The sequence below is a fragment of the Vombatus ursinus genome, unplaced genomic scaffold (assembly GCF_900497805.2).
Source record: "Vombatus ursinus unplaced genomic scaffold, bare-nosed wombat genome assembly UNPS02014801.1, whole genome shotgun sequence".
Lineage (NCBI taxonomy): Eukaryota > Metazoa > Chordata > Mammalia > Diprotodontia > Vombatidae > Vombatus > Vombatus ursinus.
This window is the reverse complement of record NW_020954579.1, coordinates 2,632,134-2,651,926: the sequence shown is the minus strand read 5'-3', so window position 1 is coordinate 2,651,926 and position 19,793 is coordinate 2,632,134. Positions and strand designations below refer to the sequence as shown.

The following is a 19,793-nucleotide window of genomic DNA, read 5'->3' as shown; positions in this document are numbered from 1 at the left end:
ATTTGCTACATCCCTTCTCCAAACTGAGGCAGAGCTAAAGTTGGCTTTGCAAACTGGAAGGTAAAATGCTACTTTACACTTTACTCCAAGGTGGGCACAAAAACCATAGTGAAGAAAAGATGTACACAAAATTTGGAGTTTTATTTTTTTTTTCCTCGGGTCAGAGATTCATCTTGTAACATGCATGCATTTCAAAACAGTAATAGGGTCTCAAACTTCTCCGAGCAAACAGACAAGCACAGAGGACCGAAAATTCCTATTTAAAAAATGGAAACGGTGGGTAATCTAGATGTCATGATTGGTGGAGTTTTTCCCTTCCCCCAAAGAGGTGAACCTAAAACTTTATTCATATTTTGTTTCAATTGCAATGATCCCACTGTGCTAAAAAGTGTGACACCAGTTAAGGAGCAATCCTGGACTTATTCCTTTGGAGGCATCACACTCAATCTCTTTTACAAAGTGACTGAGCAGGGAGAAAAATTCCTTCTGTAAGTTAGCTCCCCTTCCTTAAGATCTACCACCCCAAGCTTCCTGGGAGATATGGGCATGACACCAAGAGATGGTAAGAATACTTTTAAGTAAAGACTTGAGAAGGGAAAAAAAGCATGGTGATTGCAGATTTTCTGGTGTGATCTTAAAGAGTTGCCATGTTTCAGATACAGGGAACTGGCTCTTTTGAAATGAGCCATCCACTGGCCCTCAGTATTTGCTGAAATATAATTTTTTTTCCCTTTGCTCTCTGTGCTTAAAAAATTGAATCTGTCCAACTCTCCCCCAGCCTTTTAGTTCATGTGGGAGAGTCTACAATTCTGTTCTCCTTCATATATATTTATGAAGGGGGCTGCTTTACATAAGAATGATTCTAATAATTTCCTCCATTCTAAATTTAAAATAAGATTTTTCTCTTTTTTCTTGTGATAAGAAGGGCAAAGACAAAGGAATATCCTCTTCCACCCAGAACATAAATGTGTGTCAGAAGCACCAGCTGGGGAGGCCCTGTCCTGAGATACAAGAACAGGAGAGTATGACGTTTAATGGGGTTAGCAGCCTCTTTACCTACTATAAGTCAGACACCATAGAATTAGTGGGAGACTAGAGATGGGCTATAGGCTACCAACCCTCTTGATAGAATAACTTGAAGGATGTAGGCATGCTGCAGCCTGGTCTGGGGGGCTGATAACTTACTGGAATATCTTTTCATCCGCCAAACACGAGGGGTGGAAAGAAAGAGGGGGCTTGTGTTCGTGTGTGTTGTGAAGTGAGGGGTGGGGCATGAATGCATGCAAAGATTAGTGGTCATTGAGTTTAAAGAGGCCAGGGCCTTCAGGTAGTGGTCTTTATTGTGGAGGTATAAGTAATTCTTCACTGTGACAAGGAGCCTACTGGATTCTCATTTGCAGCCATGGACATTCAAATAGAAAGGTCTGAAGAGAAGGACACATGTCATTAGGAATACATGTTATCCAGTCCCTTAAAGGAGAGAAGGGAAGACAAACCCTCTTAACTTCCATCTCATTCTGCCTTTCCTGTTTTAAGCCTTTAATCTCCAGAGACTCCACAATTGCTTCCAAATGCTTTAAGACTGTAACAGCTTCTCATCTCTTCTGTGCAAAATCATAACAAAAAGGGGGGGGAGTAGGGGAGGGTTGGACTCCACCCACCCAAAGGATGTGGGGGAGACAGCCTTTGAACACCACCAGTTCCCTTCCTTTTTTCTACATTTTTTTAACCATTAAAAAATGAGAAAACTTGAATAAATCACGCTGATTAGCTTTTAAATACTCTAATTCCAAAGGGCCAAACCTAACATTTTGAAAATACTAGGAAAATGCGGTGAGTAAAGGCCTATAACCCTTAAAAAAAAAAAAAACAAAAAACAAAACCACATCTCAAATGTTGGTAACTCTTAACCTTGTGGCTGGGAGACAACCAAAAATACTGTCTAGAAACAAAATGAGCATTTGAAACAGAATGCTACCTCTCAGAAAATGTAAACAATATACAAAAAAAATTTTAAACTGTAATGTTAAACAAGTTAGATACCTGGATGGTATATCTTTAAATGATAAAATCACATCTGCACTTTGTATACACCTTATGGAAACATGATCAAGATATATAGTGTTGGGAAGACATAATCTTCCAAACTTTTCAGACAACAGAGGTCTAGAATCAGATCCAATTTTTCATTCTTGATTTGGGGATGGGATCAAGTCCAAAGATCATTCCTACATAATTCCTTTCCTAGGTCTGACTGGCTTTCTGCAGGTCATTTGGTTCCAAGTTCTGCCCCTTGTCACCTTGGAAGCTTTGGTGCAGACAGCTGATCCAAGCAACCCTGTACCCACCACCCCTTCGAGTTTCATCCAAGAAGCACAGGGCAGAGATGAGTCTAATCTATCCATCTCTAAGCCATTCCTATAATGAATCCAGATCAAAAGGGTGGAGGACAAAAGCTTCCCATTCCTGCCACAGAAGCTGAGTCTAAACTACCTCTCCTTACAACAAAGAAAATCAAACTCCATTCCAAAGGGTGTGGCAAACCATATTGTCTTACAATACTATTTACAAGTTTCACCACTACTTGCCCTGGTTGCCCAAACCTAGGTACAGAGATGTGAGAATGTCATCCTCCCCCCACACCAAATCAGTATCTTCACTTGGTTGGGTGCCTTGTGGCTAAGCTTTCTCTCTTTGAAAAAGTAAAACTCCTTGACCTCATGGAGACCTATGCCTGGCTCATTTCTGAAACAAAAGTAAATCATGAGGACCCCTGAGGTAGGAGAGAGCCCAAAATGAAGTTGAAGAAGCCTGTCACTTCTAAATGTGAAGACCAATGGATGCTAAAGTAGCTAGGAATCCAGGTGTATGTGGGGGAAAAAAAAGTCATCCCAGATGGTGCTAGATCTTGGTCACACATGTTACAAAGCACGTTAATTTTAACTTCCTGGAAATGTTTCCACAAATGACTCCTGGGCCATTGGGAGGAAGGTGCAGATAGAAAAGGGGCACTCTCTTGCTCATTAGCCTCATTAGCTTCTGAAGGCTGCACCAGGGGTTGAAGAATAAGACATCTACATGACAGCACTTGGCTTGGAAAGATCTCACTGGAGGGGACACTCTTGAAGGAACATTTCCACTTTCCCCAGGCTAAGAACTCGGACACACATATGTCCAAAATAAAATAAGGCTTGCTGGGGGGGGTGGGGGGTGGGAGGGGATTAGATTCAAAGAGAAGAAGTACACAAGATTTTAGGTGACTTTCACACTTCAGTTCCTTAGAAGGGAAAAATAACTGAATACATGATGATAATATCTATAGGCGCACTTTCTACTTCTGGGATCCACTGGGAGGCAGGCTTGGAGAAGGAGACATCTGCCATGATTCTATGGGCATGTGCAGTTTCTTTTAAAACAAATGGCTCCAAAAGCCACCACCCTCCCCTGTGGATGGACTCCACCAAACTCTGACATCTTCGGCCATCAGTCCCCCATGGCCTGTGTTGGACCATGTGGGGGGCTGGGGGAAGGGAACAAGTGTAGATGGAAGAACAATCTCGTTTTTTAATTTCTATGCATGGTAGGCAGTGGGAAGAGCTGCACTCGATACCCTAGTTAAAAAAAAAAAATCCATCCAACCAAACCCCCCTAAGAGGTTTAGAAGTTACTGGCATTCTCCTTTCTGATGTCATAGTGCTTTGCTCTAAAAGGTCCCCATGCAGGGAGGGCTACTAGGGCTTTTTCATTAAAAGGGAGTTGGGGTGGGGAAGAACAGGATGATTTGCACACAACATTATAAATAGCAATGTTGAAGCAATGCGATTTGAAAAACAAAACCCAAATAAACCCAACGGAGCCCTGTCCAGCCTCTGGGTGTCTCAGTAACAGAGAGAGCCACTTTTCCACCAGGGTCAAGTGGGGGAATCAAGGGTGCACAGAAGATGAAGATTCCCATAAAGTTTTACCACACACACACACACACACACACACACACACACACACACACACTCTCCCTCTCTCTCTCTCACTTGCACACGCTGCTACAGTGTCTTGTACAGTGTTGCAGGCTGTTACGTCTCTCCTCTGAAGCTCACCCCTCCCCCCACACCTCAGCTCTCCACCTGTTGTTCCTCCTTTCCTTCCCAGATCCCACCCCAGCACTCTGGTTCTGGCTGCAGGCAGATGATGACTATGTCAGGATATTGGACATGAATTCATTGAAGCGCTTGGAGTACTGCTCAGGGTTCACTGTTGAAATTTCCGCCCCAGCCTGCAATGCATAAAGGACATGTTAAAGAATGGTACCAAAGGGTCATAGACTTGCTGAATTAGGAAGGGCCCTACGTATCTGCATGTGGTCAGCATAGAACTGGTATAAATTTATATAAAACACAGACTCTTGAAAACAATTTTTGAGTGTTAAGTGATTCTTCTGCACTGGACCTGGCTTTTTTCTATTTCTCTCAGTGCAGGTCTCATTCAAGCTGAGATTCCCTTCCCCTCAGGCCTATAACAAAGCTGGGAGGTAAGTATGTGGGGAGATGACGGGTGAAGGTCCCAGATCTTTCTAATGTTTTATTTTGCAGAACAATGGATTTAAATCCGGAGGGAAAGAGACCTTTAGGGAGCAGTATAAATACAAAAACAAAGTTATTACAAGCTGCCAGGTGAGATGCACAACATCTTAAGGAACCCTCTGGGAAAAGAAGCAGGTGCAAGTGCAAGATAAATAAGGCCAAGGTAAGTCCACCTGCCTGGAGGGACTGGAGGACAAACAGAAACAGCAGCTTTCCCTGCAGCCCATTCTGTGCTAGGAAGGGGGCAGCAGGTCCCAAACCACCCCACTTCTCAGCGCCAGGTCTGGAGAACATGAGCATTAGTTGATCAAATTAAGGACATTTATCCTAGAGAAGAGAAAACTTAGGGAGGAAATAACAGCGGCCTTCACGCACTGAAGGACTACCACATGTAAGAAGGAAGCTCTGCTTGGATGAAGGGCAGCAATGGATGGAAGGTAGAAAGGCAGAATGAGGTTTGAGGCGAGGAAAAACTTCTTAACCATTAGAGAGACCGAGAAGGAGACCAGTTTTGGGGAGGAGATGGGCCCCCACATCTCGAGAAGCCCCCTTGGAACATTGCTGGCAGAAGGGATCATCGTTCAGACACAAGGAACCTCTGAGATCCCTCCTCAAGGTCTCCCCCTTGCTGCTGCCTGAACTGGAACAGGACAGACTCACCCCATGTTTCACTGTTTTGGCAGCATGTGCAGCTTTTTTCTTGGCGTCGTAGGGTGTGAGGATGTCAATGATGGCCATGAAATACACCTCTTTCTTAGGGGCATCTGGCAAGAAAATGGAGAGCAGGAAATGACAGAGTCAGACATAAAACACCTAGCCCAGACATGAAACTCAGAGATTCTCGAATCCTCCCTGGACATCTTCTTAGAGTACCTTCTCAATGACTATTTTACTGTATCCTCATAAGCTGTGAGGCAGAGAGGTCAGATAAGCTGGTCCAGTCTACTCCTGGGGTGTTTTCAGGTCTTTGCTTTTAGGTACCTCAGAAACCCTCCCAAACTACCTATCCACAGGTCAAAGACACCTGAAATATTATCCTCCTGGAGCCCCATCTCTCCCACTTTCCACAACATGATCATGATGCTTCAAGGAAGGCAGATGAAAGCAAATTCTACTTTGAAACCCCTTCCCCTCTCCCATCCTGAGGAGATTCCACAAGGTTGAGAAAGGAACCCTTAGAAAAATGAGTTACTAGATGTAACATAGAACCGACACAGGGACCTTAGAGGGCATGGAGACAGCTCATGAACCCAGTGACCGATGGCAGAAGCCAAAGAGAGGGGAAGACCTAAAGCTGAGAGCTGAAAGGGACCCTGGAGATAACCCAGCCAGAAATGACTCGTCTAAGGATGTGCAGGGAAGAAGCTGCAGCATCCGGGCCCTGTGTGGATCCCCAGAGCAGAGCTCTGGCTGTTATGCTGTAGCTGCCACCAGCAGCAGCTCTCCCAGATGACAAGGTTCTCTGGCCGTGGGACTGGAGAAGATATGGGGTGAGAGAGCAGTGCTCCTACTTACTTTCATGGCTCTTCATGGCATAAACATCCACAGATGGGTCAAATTCCCCAGGGCCAAAGAATCGGGGGAAGTTGAGGAGGTTCCCAGGGCTGTCAGGGGGTGTCCCGTAGGAGCACAGCAGGGTGCCACCCACCCCATCGTTCTCACATTCGTCATCCTCTGCCCGCTCCTCCACTTCCATCTCTTCCTGCTCCGCCCGGTCCACATCATGGATGCCCACCAGAAGGCTATAATCCATGATTTTAAGCTGAGCCAGGAACTAAGGGAGAAAAGAGAAGGAAGAGATTATATGGAAAGTTCCAATCGGTTCTATAAAGCGGAAAGGATGAACAGGACAGAAAATTAAATGGGAAAGGAGGCCGGGAGAGGGGAGGAAGGCACCAAGGGTAAGAGAAAAACTTCACCCTATTGGAAGGCAACAGATTTATACCAACAATTCCCACCTCTTCCCTTAATTCTTAGTTCCCTTGGAGTATTCCGAGGCCCTAGAAAACAGAAATGCACTCTGGGATCAGCTGATCAGCAAGTACTTTCACCTACAAGCACTTTATTAATGAGGACAGAACTTGGAGCTCTAGCTAATTTGCCAATGGCCACAAATGACCCTTCACCCTAGGCTGTTATCCAGATGTGACACATAGATTACAAACAGGGAGGGAGAATACATCTGGGCCCTGGAGAACAAGCCACAGCCCTCGGTGAGTTAGGTGTGTAATCTCTGTATATGAAGGCTAGTGCACTGTTCTGAAGCCATACTAGCTTATTATTGTTGTTATTATTATTAGGGTTATTAATAATAACTGACATTTATAAAGTAGTTTGAGATTTTTAAAGTGCACAACAACACTGTGAGGAAGATATTTCCTTGTTTCCATTTTACATATGAGGAAACTGAGCTTCCCAGATGTTAAATGACTTGACTATGAACATATAGCTAGTAAATGTCAAAAGTGGAATCTGAACTCAGGTCTTCTTGACTCCAAATTCAACTTACTTTTCACTATTAGCATAAGGTAAGAGGGCAATAGGAAACTATGCCAATATTAAAATATGGAAGAATCAAAACTGATTTTTTTTAAAAGAGAGCCATGAAGGAAAGAGGAGGGAAGGGAATATGCATTTATAGAGCACCCACTATGTGCCAGGTACCTGTTAAGCGATTTACAAATATTATCTCATTTCATCTTCACAACAGCACTTCAAGATAGGTGTTGTTATTATCCGTATTTTACATTTGGGGAAACTCAGGCAAACAAAGGTTAAGTGATTTGCCCAGGGTCACCCACCTAGTAAATGTCAAAGGCCAAATTTGAACTCAGGTGTTCTTGACTCTAGACCCAGCACTCTCTCCACTCTACAACAGCTGCTTCAGAAATGCCATGACATTTCTTTAAGCTGTTTTAATACTAACATATGTTTCTCAAAAAACACAATGAATTCATAAATTAATTGATTTAAAAGCAGGTGCTGGCTATACTTTTTATGTAAAAAACAAATTTTATGTAAGGAAAAACAAGAGCTATAGCTAGATGGCACCATATTGCACAGAGTGCTGGGCTTGGAACCATAAAGACCTGAGTTCAAATTTGGCCTCTGACATTTACTAGGTATGTGACCCTGTGCAATTCACTTAATCTCTGTCTGCCCCAGTTTCCTCAATTATGAAATAAGGATAATATAACAGCACCTCCCTCTCAGGGTTGTTGTGTGGATCAAGAAAGATAATATTTATAAAGCATTCAGCACAGTGCCTGGTACATAACAAGTGCCTAATAAATACTTGTTTAAAAAAAAGGAGCAGAAATAGGAGAAGATGACATGGTCCTTCTTCTCTGGAAACTCATAATTTATTTGCAGAGGTAAAAGCACATACACAAAATCTCTTAAGCAATATTAAAATGTAAACATAATAGACCTGTAATATAACAGTTGGGCTGGGATGACAGGAACACAGTTAGATGGAGTTAATCAGGGAAAAGGAGGTTCCCTAGTGACTTAGGTGGGTGTAGCCCTGAAGGGAGGTGTTGCCCCGGCTCACCTCCCACCTCCTCCCAAGCAGGAAGACAGCCATGTTTATTACCTCCACATCCCGTTTTAATTTCTCCAGGAAATTCTTTTTACTCTCCTCTCCTACATGCAACTTCTGTCCTTCATTGAGGAAATCATTGTCTTTGAAGGTCGGCAAATCCTTGGCCTGTGGGAGGGGGAGGGCAGTGTCAGGCAGGCAGGGCAACCCTCAGACTCATCCACCCCAGGGGAGGAGGGGAGTGTCAGAATGTTTGAGACACAGATGCTCAGCCTGCACGGTCACCAGCCCCTGCCAGCAAGTCTCAGTCCTAGCTTCTAGAAGAACCCAGGGAGAGCCCAGAGATGAGCAACAAGAAAAAGGTAGCGACAAGGGCCTAGAAACAAAGCAGGAAGATGTTAGGTTAGTTATATGGAAGAATTTCCTGCTAAGGCTGAGGAGCCTTGTGGGAATCTCATTCTCTAAATATAACACATCTCCCCTCTCTCCCAGGCCACCTGGGCTAGGCTGGGCTCAGGCCTAGAGCTAAGGGGATAAACAGCACAGTCCCTAGAGGGTCTTGCCAATAGAAAGAATGTTTAATTCATTCCCACTGAACCCACTCCAGACCTCTAGACTGTGGATACTAAGCACCGTAGCCTACCTTTTCTTTGTCGCTTGCTTCTCTGGAGACAGTGGAGCCCTGAAGAGGAAGATAAAAGAAGAGCAAGATGAATCCCTTGTGATGGGTGGGAAGAAGAGGCAAATACACTGTATATCTTACGGGAGGATGGAAAAGTTAAGTCTACTGAGAAAGCAGATTGGCCTGGCCTCTGAGGGGAATGGAGGGAAGGCTGGGAGAAACAAGAAACAAAGAACTGCGCAGAGTTTGTTAGAACTGTGGTATTAATATAACTTTATAAGTCCGATGTGTGAATAGGCCAGTTAAATTTCATATGGGGGGAAAAAAAGAAGTTCTGCAACCACAAATTATACCCCAGACTCAGGCCACTGGCTTAAAATCATGTGACCTTAGGTCAAAAGCAAGACCAGGTGACTGCACGGACAACTCATCCCAAGCTGTCTGCACTCTCATGCCTCACTGTGCGCATCCCACTAAGAGTGGGCCAAGGTTATCCTCTTTGTACATAAAGGACAAAAACTTTGGGGGTTAAAAGCAGGCTGCAACTAGCCTCCTGTCCACCACATGCTGAGCCCCAGGCTGGCTCTGAGGCACAGGAAGGGAACATGGCACAGGACACATCTGGACATAAAGTGCAGAGAACCACCCCCTCCTCCCCAAGCTATCTTCTCAGGCAGGCCACAGCTCCTCCAGCTATCTTACATGCCTGGAGAATACCAATTCATATTTGTACGGTACCTCAGGCTCACCACACATTATCTCACTGGACCTCACTGGGTATGGGAGCCCACGGGCCCCATGGGTGCTATACCTTGAGATCATACTTCCGGTGCACAGTCAGCCGGTGGCTGAACACATTCCTAGTGACCACCATGTAGGTCTCCACACCATCCACAGTCAGGCGGTACATGCCCAGGAATTGGGGCAAAAGGGTGTTTCCGTGACACTCCACTATGAACTAGAATGGGAGGGGATGAGAACAGGAAGAAAAAAAAGGTAGGAATAACAGCTGGACACACCCCAGGACAGATGGGCCCCTCCCCGGACACATCACATTAGCACCTCTGGGTGTCTATCCCTCAAGAAGCTGGACATAGGTCCCCCTCAGCCCTCTTTCCAATGAATCCCTAACAAAGGAGTGTTATAAGGGCCCAGTTTGAGGTGCAACTTGCTGAGAAAATGGGCTAGCCCTTTGTTTTAAGTTCCAGCCTCATCCTGGGACCAGAGCTGCTCCTTCCACTCCATCCCTCAACCCCCTTCCCTGTCTCTCTCCATGGCTTCTCCAGCACTGACTCAGCTACTACCCCACTAGGGCTACCAAGTATGAAGAGTCTTGGGAACGTGCGAGCCAGGCTCCTTTTCAGATGGTTCCCAGACAGCCTGGAGGGTCACTCCAGATGGAAGAGCCTCCTTAGAAAGGGACAAGGCTAGTGCCAAAGTGTCAGTGATGGAGGCTGGGATGAGTCAGTAGCGTCTTCATCTATTTTAGGGCAGGTGTCAGGAGAGGGGCAGTGGCTCGGCTATTAGAAGGCACCCCCTGTTCTCCAGTAAGATGCTTCCTCCTGCCATGGCCTTTCTCAACTGTTCCCCCTGGGCCACCCCGTTTCCCCCCCACCCCCTCACAGCTCAGACTCGGGCCTCAATGTACCTGGTGGTATTTCTTTAGGATGTTGTGCATTTCTGCCACATCCTCACTTGACACGGCCTTGATGACGAATCGACGATCATAGGTGGTGAGGAAACGTGTTCCACATCTGCCCTGACTGTCACTGTTGACGGGGGCACTGCGTGTCACTGAGTTCTGGCAGACCAAGTCAAAAGTTAGGCTGGCCTTGGGACCCCAACTGGTACTAGGTATCTCCTTTTAACGGGTCCAACTCCCCCCCAACCCCGGCCCCTGCAGTCAAGTATGAGGACACAGGAACTCCCAATGCTGCTCACATATTTCCTAAAGGAAATGTGCAACCTCCAAAGAGTTTTGAGTAACAGAAACAGTGCTGCCTGTAGAGTCCCCTTTTTTTCCCTCCCCCCTCCTCCATTCTGGGGCTGGTATGGAGAGAGAATTACGGGAAAAGGTCTTTCCTTCAATTCTAGTTCCAATGAGCTTCCTTGCAAACTAAAGGTAGAGCCTCCTGGTCAAAGTCCTAGATGGAAATGGTGGAAAGCCTGGCTTCTATCCTGATCCTGATATATTGTGTGACTTCTAGAAGTCACTTCATATAGATTATCCTCAGTTTCCCTATCTGTACCAGAGAAGATTAATCCCATTCCCAATTATCTCCTGCTGCTCTTCTATCTCCCATGAATACCAAGATATAAATTGGGTGTTGTTTTTTCAATTCAATTAAAAATATATGAAATACATATTCAGTTCAAAGCTTCATGCCAGGCTAACAGTTTGGTAAAAGAATCGAACTACAGAGATGTACAAAATAACACACAATTTCATGAAAGAAGTACAAAATTAAGTTTGAGGTACAGGAGGAAAAGGTTTAACCTAAAGGGGAAATTAGAGGAAGTTGTATTGTATAAGGTGACATTTGAGTTGGGCTTTAAAGGGTGAAGAGAGAGAGAATCAATATTCCAGTTCACACCAAGCCTCAAAGGTGGGAAAGTGATGGACCTGGTTTGGCTGGAGAGCCATGGGTGCCCAGCAAAGAAGCCTAAATGTCAGTTGGTGCACCATAGGGAGCCAAGTGAAGAGAGCATGAGCAGAGGTTTTTGAGAATTTGACCAAAGCTATGAATAAAGCATATTCATCGGGTAATGTGAAGGATGGACTGGAAGAGGGAGAAAGAAGGTGTGTTAGAAGGAGGCTATTGCAACAGTCCTGGCAGGTGACAATGGGCCTAGAGTAAGGGGCAGCCACCAGAGATCACAAAATCACAGAACTCTGGAGCTGGAAGGGACCCCAGGAGCCAACTAGTTCAACCCATACCTAAAAGGAATCCCTTACTACCCAGAATACTCCTGACAAGTGGATCTCTAATATCTGCTGGGAGGCATCCTATAATGCTCTTCCTGAAGTGGTACTGTCTACTTTTGGGCAGCTTTTACTGGGAGGAAGTTTCTCCTGACTCCAAGCCTAGACTGGCCCCTTGGCAATTTCCACTCATTGCTCCTGGTTCTGCCTTCTGAGAACATACAAAAGAAGTCTCATTCTCTTCCACATGACAGTCCTTCGGATACTCAAAGACAGCTATCGGGTTCCCTCCTGCATCTTGTTTTCTTTAGGCTAAATATTCCTAGTTCTTTCAACCGAATTTCATATGACACAGACTTACTGGACATGGCTCTTCACCATTCTGGACACTCTGCAACTTATCAATGTCTTCCTTAAACTGTGGTGCCCAGAGCTGAACATTACTCTAGATGAGGTCTGACCAGGGTAGAGAGGGACTTTAGTTTTCTTATTCCTGGAGGTTCTGCCCCTTTTAATGTAGGCTAAGACCACATCAGCATATCACAGTGTTGACTCATCTAAGTTTGCTACCCACTAAAACCCCCAGATCTTTTTCAGACAAACTGGTATCTCACCACAAAGGAAGAATCAATGGGATTTGGTAATCAACTGGATGTGGCCCATAAGGAAGAAAGGAGAAGCAAAGGTAACACTACCTGTTCTAGCACAGGTGAACTGTAGTGCCACTAAAGGAAAGTTTAGGGGAAAGATAAGCTTGATTTTGGACATATTGAGTTTGAAGCATACGGTGAGACACCCACATGTAAGGCACGTATAGATGTGGGCTGAACTACTGATGAGCAATCAAGGTTGAAGACGTTTATTTGGGGTCATCTGCACACAAATGATATCTGAAGCTGTGGAAGTGAATGAACCCACCAAGCCATATGGAAGAGCTGAAGACAACCCTTGAGAGGCACTGTCTCGGTGCCAGGAAACAAGTGAAACATACAATGTTTCCCTGTGGTCCTGACCCTCTGGGCCCTCTCTGCAGATAGCAGCGGGCTTTCCCTTCTCACTGGACAGCATTTACCCTTGCTCCAGCCTCCAGCCTCCAGCCTCCAGCCTCCAGCCTCCAGCCTCCAGCTTTGCAGCTACTACGGCTGTCAGAGTTCCAGGGCGCTTCTTGGCTCTCTGCTCCTTTTTAAGACTCCATCTCATTTGGGGGACAGAGGCCAACAGCAGCCATGGAAGAGAGTCTGGTCCAAAGAAAATTATTTATCTGAAGATGAAAATATTCAATGCAGGAAGAGCACACTAATAAACTGATGGTGGAATTATGAATTGGTCTAAACCAGGGATGGGGAACTGTAGCCTGCAGGCCACATGTGGCCCTCTAGGTCCTCAAGTACGGCCCTTTGACAGAATCCAAAATTGACAGAATAAATCCCCTTAATAAAAAGATTTGTTCTGTAACACTTGGACTCGGTCAAAAGGTCACATCCAAGGCCCTAGAGGAACATATGTGGCCTCAAGGCTGAAGTTTCCCCACCCCTGGTAAACATTCTGGAAAGCAAACCGGGATTATGATAATTAAAAAGTGACTAAAATGTGCAAACTTTTTGATCCAGAGAGCTGTTAGGCACAAACTTCAAAGAGGTCAAAGCCAAAAAGGAAATCCTCTCTATACATACAGTCTTTGCAGTATTTTTTGTCATGACAATGAACTGGAAGCAAAGTAGGTGCTCATTGGCTGAGGAGTAGCCAAACAAATGATGGTTAATGAATATAATGGAATGATCTTGCACCATAAGGTAAATGAGCAGAGAAGCATGGAATCTCTTCTATGAACTGATGCGGTCTGAAGGAAAACCAGGAAAATAATGTACAAAATGGAAATGGAATTATATCCATGGAAACAGGGGAAAAAACAGTAAAAGAAAAATAAATGCTATGCTAATATAAGAACCAACCTTAGTCCTGCAGAACAATTAAGAAAAAATACAGCCCTCCTATCACTGCAGAGGTGAGAAACTATGGGTAAGAAGCCATGCATAAACTGCGAAACATGATCAATGTGCCGGTTGGTTTTGCTAAACTATTTCTTTTTCTTTTTTCTTTTGTAATCTTTGTTAAAAGGGAAAGCTCACTGGGAGGAGGGGGAAGAAATATATTCAGAAATGAAAGAGGTAACAAAAAAGGACAATAAAAATTCTTGTCAAAGCATCAAATTTCTTTTAAAAAGAAGAGCAACCCTTTGGAAAGTCAGGGGAAAAGAAAGTGATTTTCTGTTTGCCAGACAAGCAGAAAAATAATGGATTATTTTGGAGAGGAAAAGGGAAGTGGTGGGGCAGGGAAGTACTTTGGACTTCTCTTACATGCTTAGCGCATTCTGTTATGATGGGTATTTGTGTACATGTCATATCTCCCCTACTTAATCATAAATTTCTTGAAAGCAGGAACTATGTCTTTTTCTATATCCTTCAGTGGTTAGCACAGTCCTTGCACACAGCATGCACTTAATAAAGGTTTCTTTTGAATGTTGAATAATGCTGTTCTTAGACATAAGGCCCATATTTACCTATTTCCAAATATTTGGAAAAAATTTTATCCCCAGGAAATTTGGTCACAGAAAATGCTTAATTTGCGTATCTTTTCCTTCTCTCTCTCACTTGATGCCTTCCTTACTTTTTTCAAGTTTTCTTGCCCCAAACTTCCCTGGGTTAATTTACATAGGCCTCAGTATTCCTAGGAGAGAAATATGATCACTTTCATTGTTAAAGGAAAACTGAGGCATGAAATGAGGGGTCTTATGAAGAATTACAATCTTGAGGCAGCTAGGTGGTACAGAAGGTAGAGCTCCGGCTTTGGAGTCAGGAGAACCTGAGTTCAAATCCAGTCTCAGACACATGACCCTTATTAGCTGTGTGACCCTGAGCAAGTCACTTAACCCCGACTGCCTCACCAAAAAGGGGAAAAAAAAAAGAATTAAACTCTAAAGGAGTCCTGACAGTTTAGGTACATTGCTACTCCTAGGTCTGCCCAATCCTCATATGTTAAGAGAGGAAGGGAACTGAAAGGGTTAGAGGAAGTCCTTGTCTGAAAATAAATGTTAGAACCAGTCTCAGACTGAGCTTTCAGGCCCAACAAGAAGAGAGGCACGAAGCCTGAGAGGAAGCTTTGCTGTATTATACTTTCTTTCTCAATTAGTGGAAATTCAGTGGATACATGTTTACTGCTCCCACTCCTAACCTTCTACCTGGAAAGACCAATGTGGCAGGAAGGCCAAGTAAAACAGAGAGAAAACATTCTTTTCTAAGGCTTTTAATCAACAAAAAGATGAAAAGTATAGCTCCTGCTCTGAATAATCTTGATTTATATCATCCCCCTTAAACCCTACTCAATCCTCAGCACAACTATCTACCCAGCAAGGCAGCTGAGAAGTTCAGTGTGCAGCATGATGTGAGACAAGGGATGAGAAGTAAGCCACAGCAAAGGGGTGATGATGGCAAGGTAACCTGCTGTTACTTCAGTGTCTAGAGTGATCAAAAACTCCTCAAGCTTCTTTCCTAAAATTAGGATTTTCATTTGGGCTCTATCCTAATACAGGACATGGGTAACCTTCCTGTAGCATATGGATACAACTGAATTTTAATTATTCAAGTGCTTGGTTTTTCCTCCTTACTTCTTCTTAGTCTCTGCCTTAAAGCCATATACCTACTTGTGTAGTGCCTCCACCTAGGGGACAAGGATTGGAGATGAGATGAGGGGAGGAGAGTACCAGGCCCATTCTGCTGCTTGAGACCAGCGCCAGTGAAAGGTCTACTCAGAGGAGAGGAGAGGCCACTACTACAGCTAAATGGAGGTTTGAGCATCCTTTACAGATTTTAACAAACTATACTCTCCTGGTTCTTGCAGATAATTAAGAATCAACTGTATCTCTTATTACTATGTAGGTGAGGTGGAAAATTCCACTCTTTCCCAGTTCTCAGTTGATGGAGGGCCTGCTAGGTATGGCAGAAAAGCTTGGAAAGCTGTTGAAGAGGTGGAGGAGAAAAGGAAACCATGAGGCATGAGTCACACTCCAATGTTTCTGATAATGGGATCAGTTTCCCCCAGTTTATCTGATTCCCTCAACCCACAAATGACATCAAGTGGAGGGGGCAGTTAATCTACCCTGTCTGCCCCCCTCCCCCAATCATAAGGGGTTTATTTATTACCTGACACTCATACCTGGAAAGAAGTTACACTAGCCTTGAAGTCTTCCTTTCCTAATCTGTCTTATCTGCTTTAAGAAGCCTCTTATCTCTTGCTGGGAAAAACTCTCTCTTAAGTCAAACTACGAAGGAGAAGGGGTCTTCAGCCTAGACTGGGAATGTCAGACCAAAATGAAGTGGCTTTCATAGTTCCCTCTTCCATCCCATTGCTCAACCTCCCAACAGCCCTACTGACTCTGCTTTCCTGGGTCCAAGGACAAGTGCCAAGGCCCTGTTCTCAACTAAGGTTATGCCTGTGGTGCCTTTACCAGCAGCACTAGCACCTGAATTTCCCTGGGGGATTGCTCCTTCAAGCTTCCTGTCCACTAAGGTCTTCACCACACCCCCCTACCAATTCCACCCTCAGGCTCCCTTGAAAAAAGACACCCCTTACCTGGTAATCCTGATCATCAATCCCAAATCTCTCCCGGAGATTTCGGAACACCATGGGGCAGTACTCTTTAAATTTAAAACGGCTGGGTAGGTTCTCCCTAGGCAAAAGTAGAGATGTCTTCCTGAATTTCAAAACCTTTTTGCCCACTGGGTTTCAGCAGAACCCACACAAACCAGTCCCCCCTCCACTACCATGCTAAAAGGCCCCTGAGCAGCAACATTATGTCAAGTATCTTCAAACTTGACCCTTGTTAATATCATCACTTGCTGCCAATGGAAGTGCTCAGATCACTGCCCTGGAGAGGGACAGGATGGCCTAAGCACTCTGCCTTCCTCTCGTCAGCACACAAAAGGAAGATGACTTTTGCCCTGGCGCTTTAAGACATGAGTCTCCTACCAAAAGATTGAAACTTTTCTTGGAAGGCCTCCTAGCTTACTGCTGCTTCTGTGCCTCCTCCCCTCTGCAGTTTGATGGGGTTCCCAGCAAGGAGGGAAATACAACCCTCCCCACTACTCTGGGATTTAACGATCAGAAATCTGCTTGAGAATTTTATTGCCAGTACCCTGCCTTTTCCTCCCAAAAGGGTAGGGGACCCCCTGCTTCTGTCCAAGAACAATGGGAATGGGTCAATGGATGCTGAAACTGTGATGGACCCAAAGTCCTTGGATCCTTTTGGATGTCACCCAAACCCCAGGAATACCAAAGTCTCCTTCCCTACTCCCAACCAGAGGCTGACAATGAACACAATTGCTCAGATTTTGCTGCCTCTCCTTAGCTAAGTGGCAATTTAGTCGGTGGCAGCTGTGATGTGGAGATGGCTTCTAGAACAAAGTGTTCTTATTACTCCCTGTGGCAAAGAGACATTGAAAGAGGTTCGAAAACCAAACTCAAGTCTCTGTGAATGGTGGGGGTAAGACAGTAAGGTTGCTGAAGCAAGGGAGGGCTGTGGAATTCAAGAAAACTGAATCAGAATTCAAAAGCACAAAGGAAGAGGGGTGGGCAGTAGGTAGATGTTCCATGGTAGGAGCAAAGGACACAGATCTCCAAAGAGCACAGGCTCCTGGGGTCCTGCATTCCATCATTAGAGAGAAAGCCCAGATGTTTTAGCTTCCTAACCAAAAAATGGGAAAAGTAACCCTGGACAGAGCCCTTGGGCACCTCACCAGGCTTACTGTTCCTATACTACTCAAAGGAGATAGGAGAGATGTATCCACAGGGAGTTTGACTGTATTCCAGACTAGAAACACGCCAGGATTCCCAAGATCAAGATAGCTTGGCAGCCCCACACTAGACACTTCAACTACCAGGGGGCTGACTTCCACCCAAACTGGCCCCCAGTGAGTCGTTGGTGCCCAGCTGAAGGCCCACGGGGAGCCTCATGGCACTGCTGACAACGCAAGGCAGATCAAGAGACACTGAGGGAGGGAAGAGCCAGCTAAAGTCTACGGCTTTTGTGTTATCTCTCACCCCTAACAGATGCTGGCTCTGTCACTGGCACAAGATCAGGCTTCCAAAGTTCTCCGACCGAATAGAAGGCCTGCCCTTCAAACAGGAGACCTGACCCCAGGAACTTACTTATTGAAGAGATGATTATCCACCTTGATCTTGCTGTAGGCTTTGAAGTCATCTGGCATTAACATGACTGGGACTGGAACATTGCTGAGCTCATTGATCTGCAGGAGAAAACAACGAGCTCGTGACTGTGACGAGGCCGGCCACCAGAGAAGACTTTAAGAGGACTCTATCCTAAGTAACTAAGAGCCCAATGCCAAACACGATCCCACTCCCCATCTTTTCTCTCAAACCTGATTTATTCATCAAGAATGAGATCAAATGCCACCAAAAAAAAAAAAAAAGCAATTTCTCTATTCTCTCAACTCTTAAAGTACCTCCTTTATAGCACTGACAACATTCAATCTCATAGATAATTAATTTGTGCACATCATCTCCCTTACTAAATAGGTGACATGTTATAGTGCAAATGGGGCTGGACTGCAACTTGGGAAGACTGCTGGTGAAACTCGCTTCATCAGACAGGAGGAACACTGCAGGCGCAGAATCAGGCATATACTGTCTGTATGGTTAGTACTGGGCTGATTTGTCATGTTTAACTGTACCTCTTTGAAGGATATGGACAGGCAGTTTTCAGATGAAGAAAATAAAGCCATCTACAGTCATATGAAAAAATGCTCTAGATCACTATTGATTAGAGAAATGCAAATCAAAACAACTCTGAGGTACCACATCACACCCATCAGATTGGCCAACATGATAAAACAGGAAAATGATCAATGTTGGAGGAGATGTGGCAAAATCTGAACACTAATGCATTGTTGGTAGAGTTGTGAACTGATCCAACCATTCTGCAGAGCAATTTGGAACTATGCCCAAAGGGCTATAAAAATGGGCATCCCTTTGACTCAGCAACAGCACTTCTAGGGCTGTATCCCAAAGAGATCATAAAAATGGGAAAAGGCCCCACATGTACAAAAAGATGTATAGCAGCTCTCTCTGTGCTGGCAAAGAACTGAAACTGCCCATCAATTGGGGAATGGCTGAACAAGTTGTGGTCTATGAATGTAATGGAATATTATTGTGCTATAAGAAATGATGAGCAGGCAGACTTTAGAAAAACTTGGGAAGACTTGTATAGACTGATGCTGAGTGAAGTGAGCAGAACCAGGAGAATATTGTACACAGTAACAACCACACTGTGCAATGACTAATGTTGATAATAGACTTAACCCTTTTCAGCAATGCAAAGATCTGAGACATCTCCAAAAGTCTCATGATAGAAAATGCTATCCACATCCAGAGAAAGAACTAGGGAGTCTGAATGCAGATTGAAGCATACTATTTGCTCTTTTTTTTTCTATTTTGTTTTGTTTCCTCTTTCCAGTGGTTCCTCCTATTAGTTCTAATTCTTCCTTAGAACATGACTAATGTGAAAATATGTTTAATAGGAAAAAAAAAACCGTACCTCTTTGTTACAAAGATTGGGAAAGTGTCATTAGGAAGTGACAATGATATCCAAGGGAAAAAAGAGCACCAATAAAACATTAAAAAAAATAAAAAGGCATTAGTACTGAAGTCAGAAGACTGGAATTTGATTCTCAGTTATTTGCTGTGTGATCATGGGCAAACAATTTCACTCCTCAGGTATAAAATGAGTATGATGCCATTTGAACGACATACCTGCCAGAGTTGGAGGATGAAATGAGATAATGCAAGAAAAGTTCTTTGTAACTATTAAGTGCTATACCAATGCAACATTATTGCTACTATATTGTAAACTCTTTCAAGGCCTGACTTAAATCATACCTCCTCCTCCAGTATCTAACAATAAGAACTCTGGACAGAAAAAGGGCTCAATATTTGTTAGCTGAGATTCCCAATCTATCTAGGCAACTCAGGTATGTCACTTCACCTATCTGGGACTCAATTTCTTCATCTGTAAAATGGTGGGGAGGCCCAATGAGTCTATCTGAATTGTACACATCT

The 19,793-nt window shown here is 44.3% G+C and overlaps 1 protein-coding gene across 3 annotated transcripts in view; it reads right to left on the bottom strand.

Moving 5' to 3' along the window:
* Nucleotides 1-122: 122 nt before the first annotated feature.
* PIP4K2B (phosphatidylinositol-5-phosphate 4-kinase type 2 beta) overlaps nucleotides 123-19,793 on the bottom strand; it is a 30,734-nt gene continuing 11,063 nt past the window's right edge. For 2 of the 3 annotated variants that reach the window (XM_027872726.1, XM_027872727.1), the window contains exons 2-10: nucleotides 17,868-17,965; nucleotides 16,293-16,389; nucleotides 10,389-10,541; nucleotides 9,552-9,698; nucleotides 8,762-8,800; nucleotides 8,173-8,286; nucleotides 6,093-6,351; nucleotides 5,238-5,341; nucleotides 123-4,270 (exon numbers count right to left, since the gene is read on the bottom strand). In XM_027872726.1, coding sequence (XP_027728527.1) covers nucleotides 4,190-4,270; nucleotides 5,238-5,341; nucleotides 6,093-6,351; nucleotides 8,173-8,286; nucleotides 8,762-8,800; nucleotides 9,552-9,698; nucleotides 10,389-10,541; nucleotides 16,293-16,389; nucleotides 17,868-17,965 — 1,092 coding nt within the window. In that variant the 3' untranslated portion in view covers nucleotides 123-4,189. Of the gene's footprint in view, nucleotides 4,271-5,237; nucleotides 5,342-6,092; nucleotides 6,352-8,172; nucleotides 8,287-8,761; nucleotides 8,801-9,551; nucleotides 9,699-10,388; nucleotides 10,542-11,363; nucleotides 11,521-11,797; nucleotides 11,875-16,292; nucleotides 16,390-17,867; nucleotides 17,966-19,793 lie in introns of all 3 variants that reach the window. The other variant, XM_027872729.1, reaches the window with a different exon arrangement.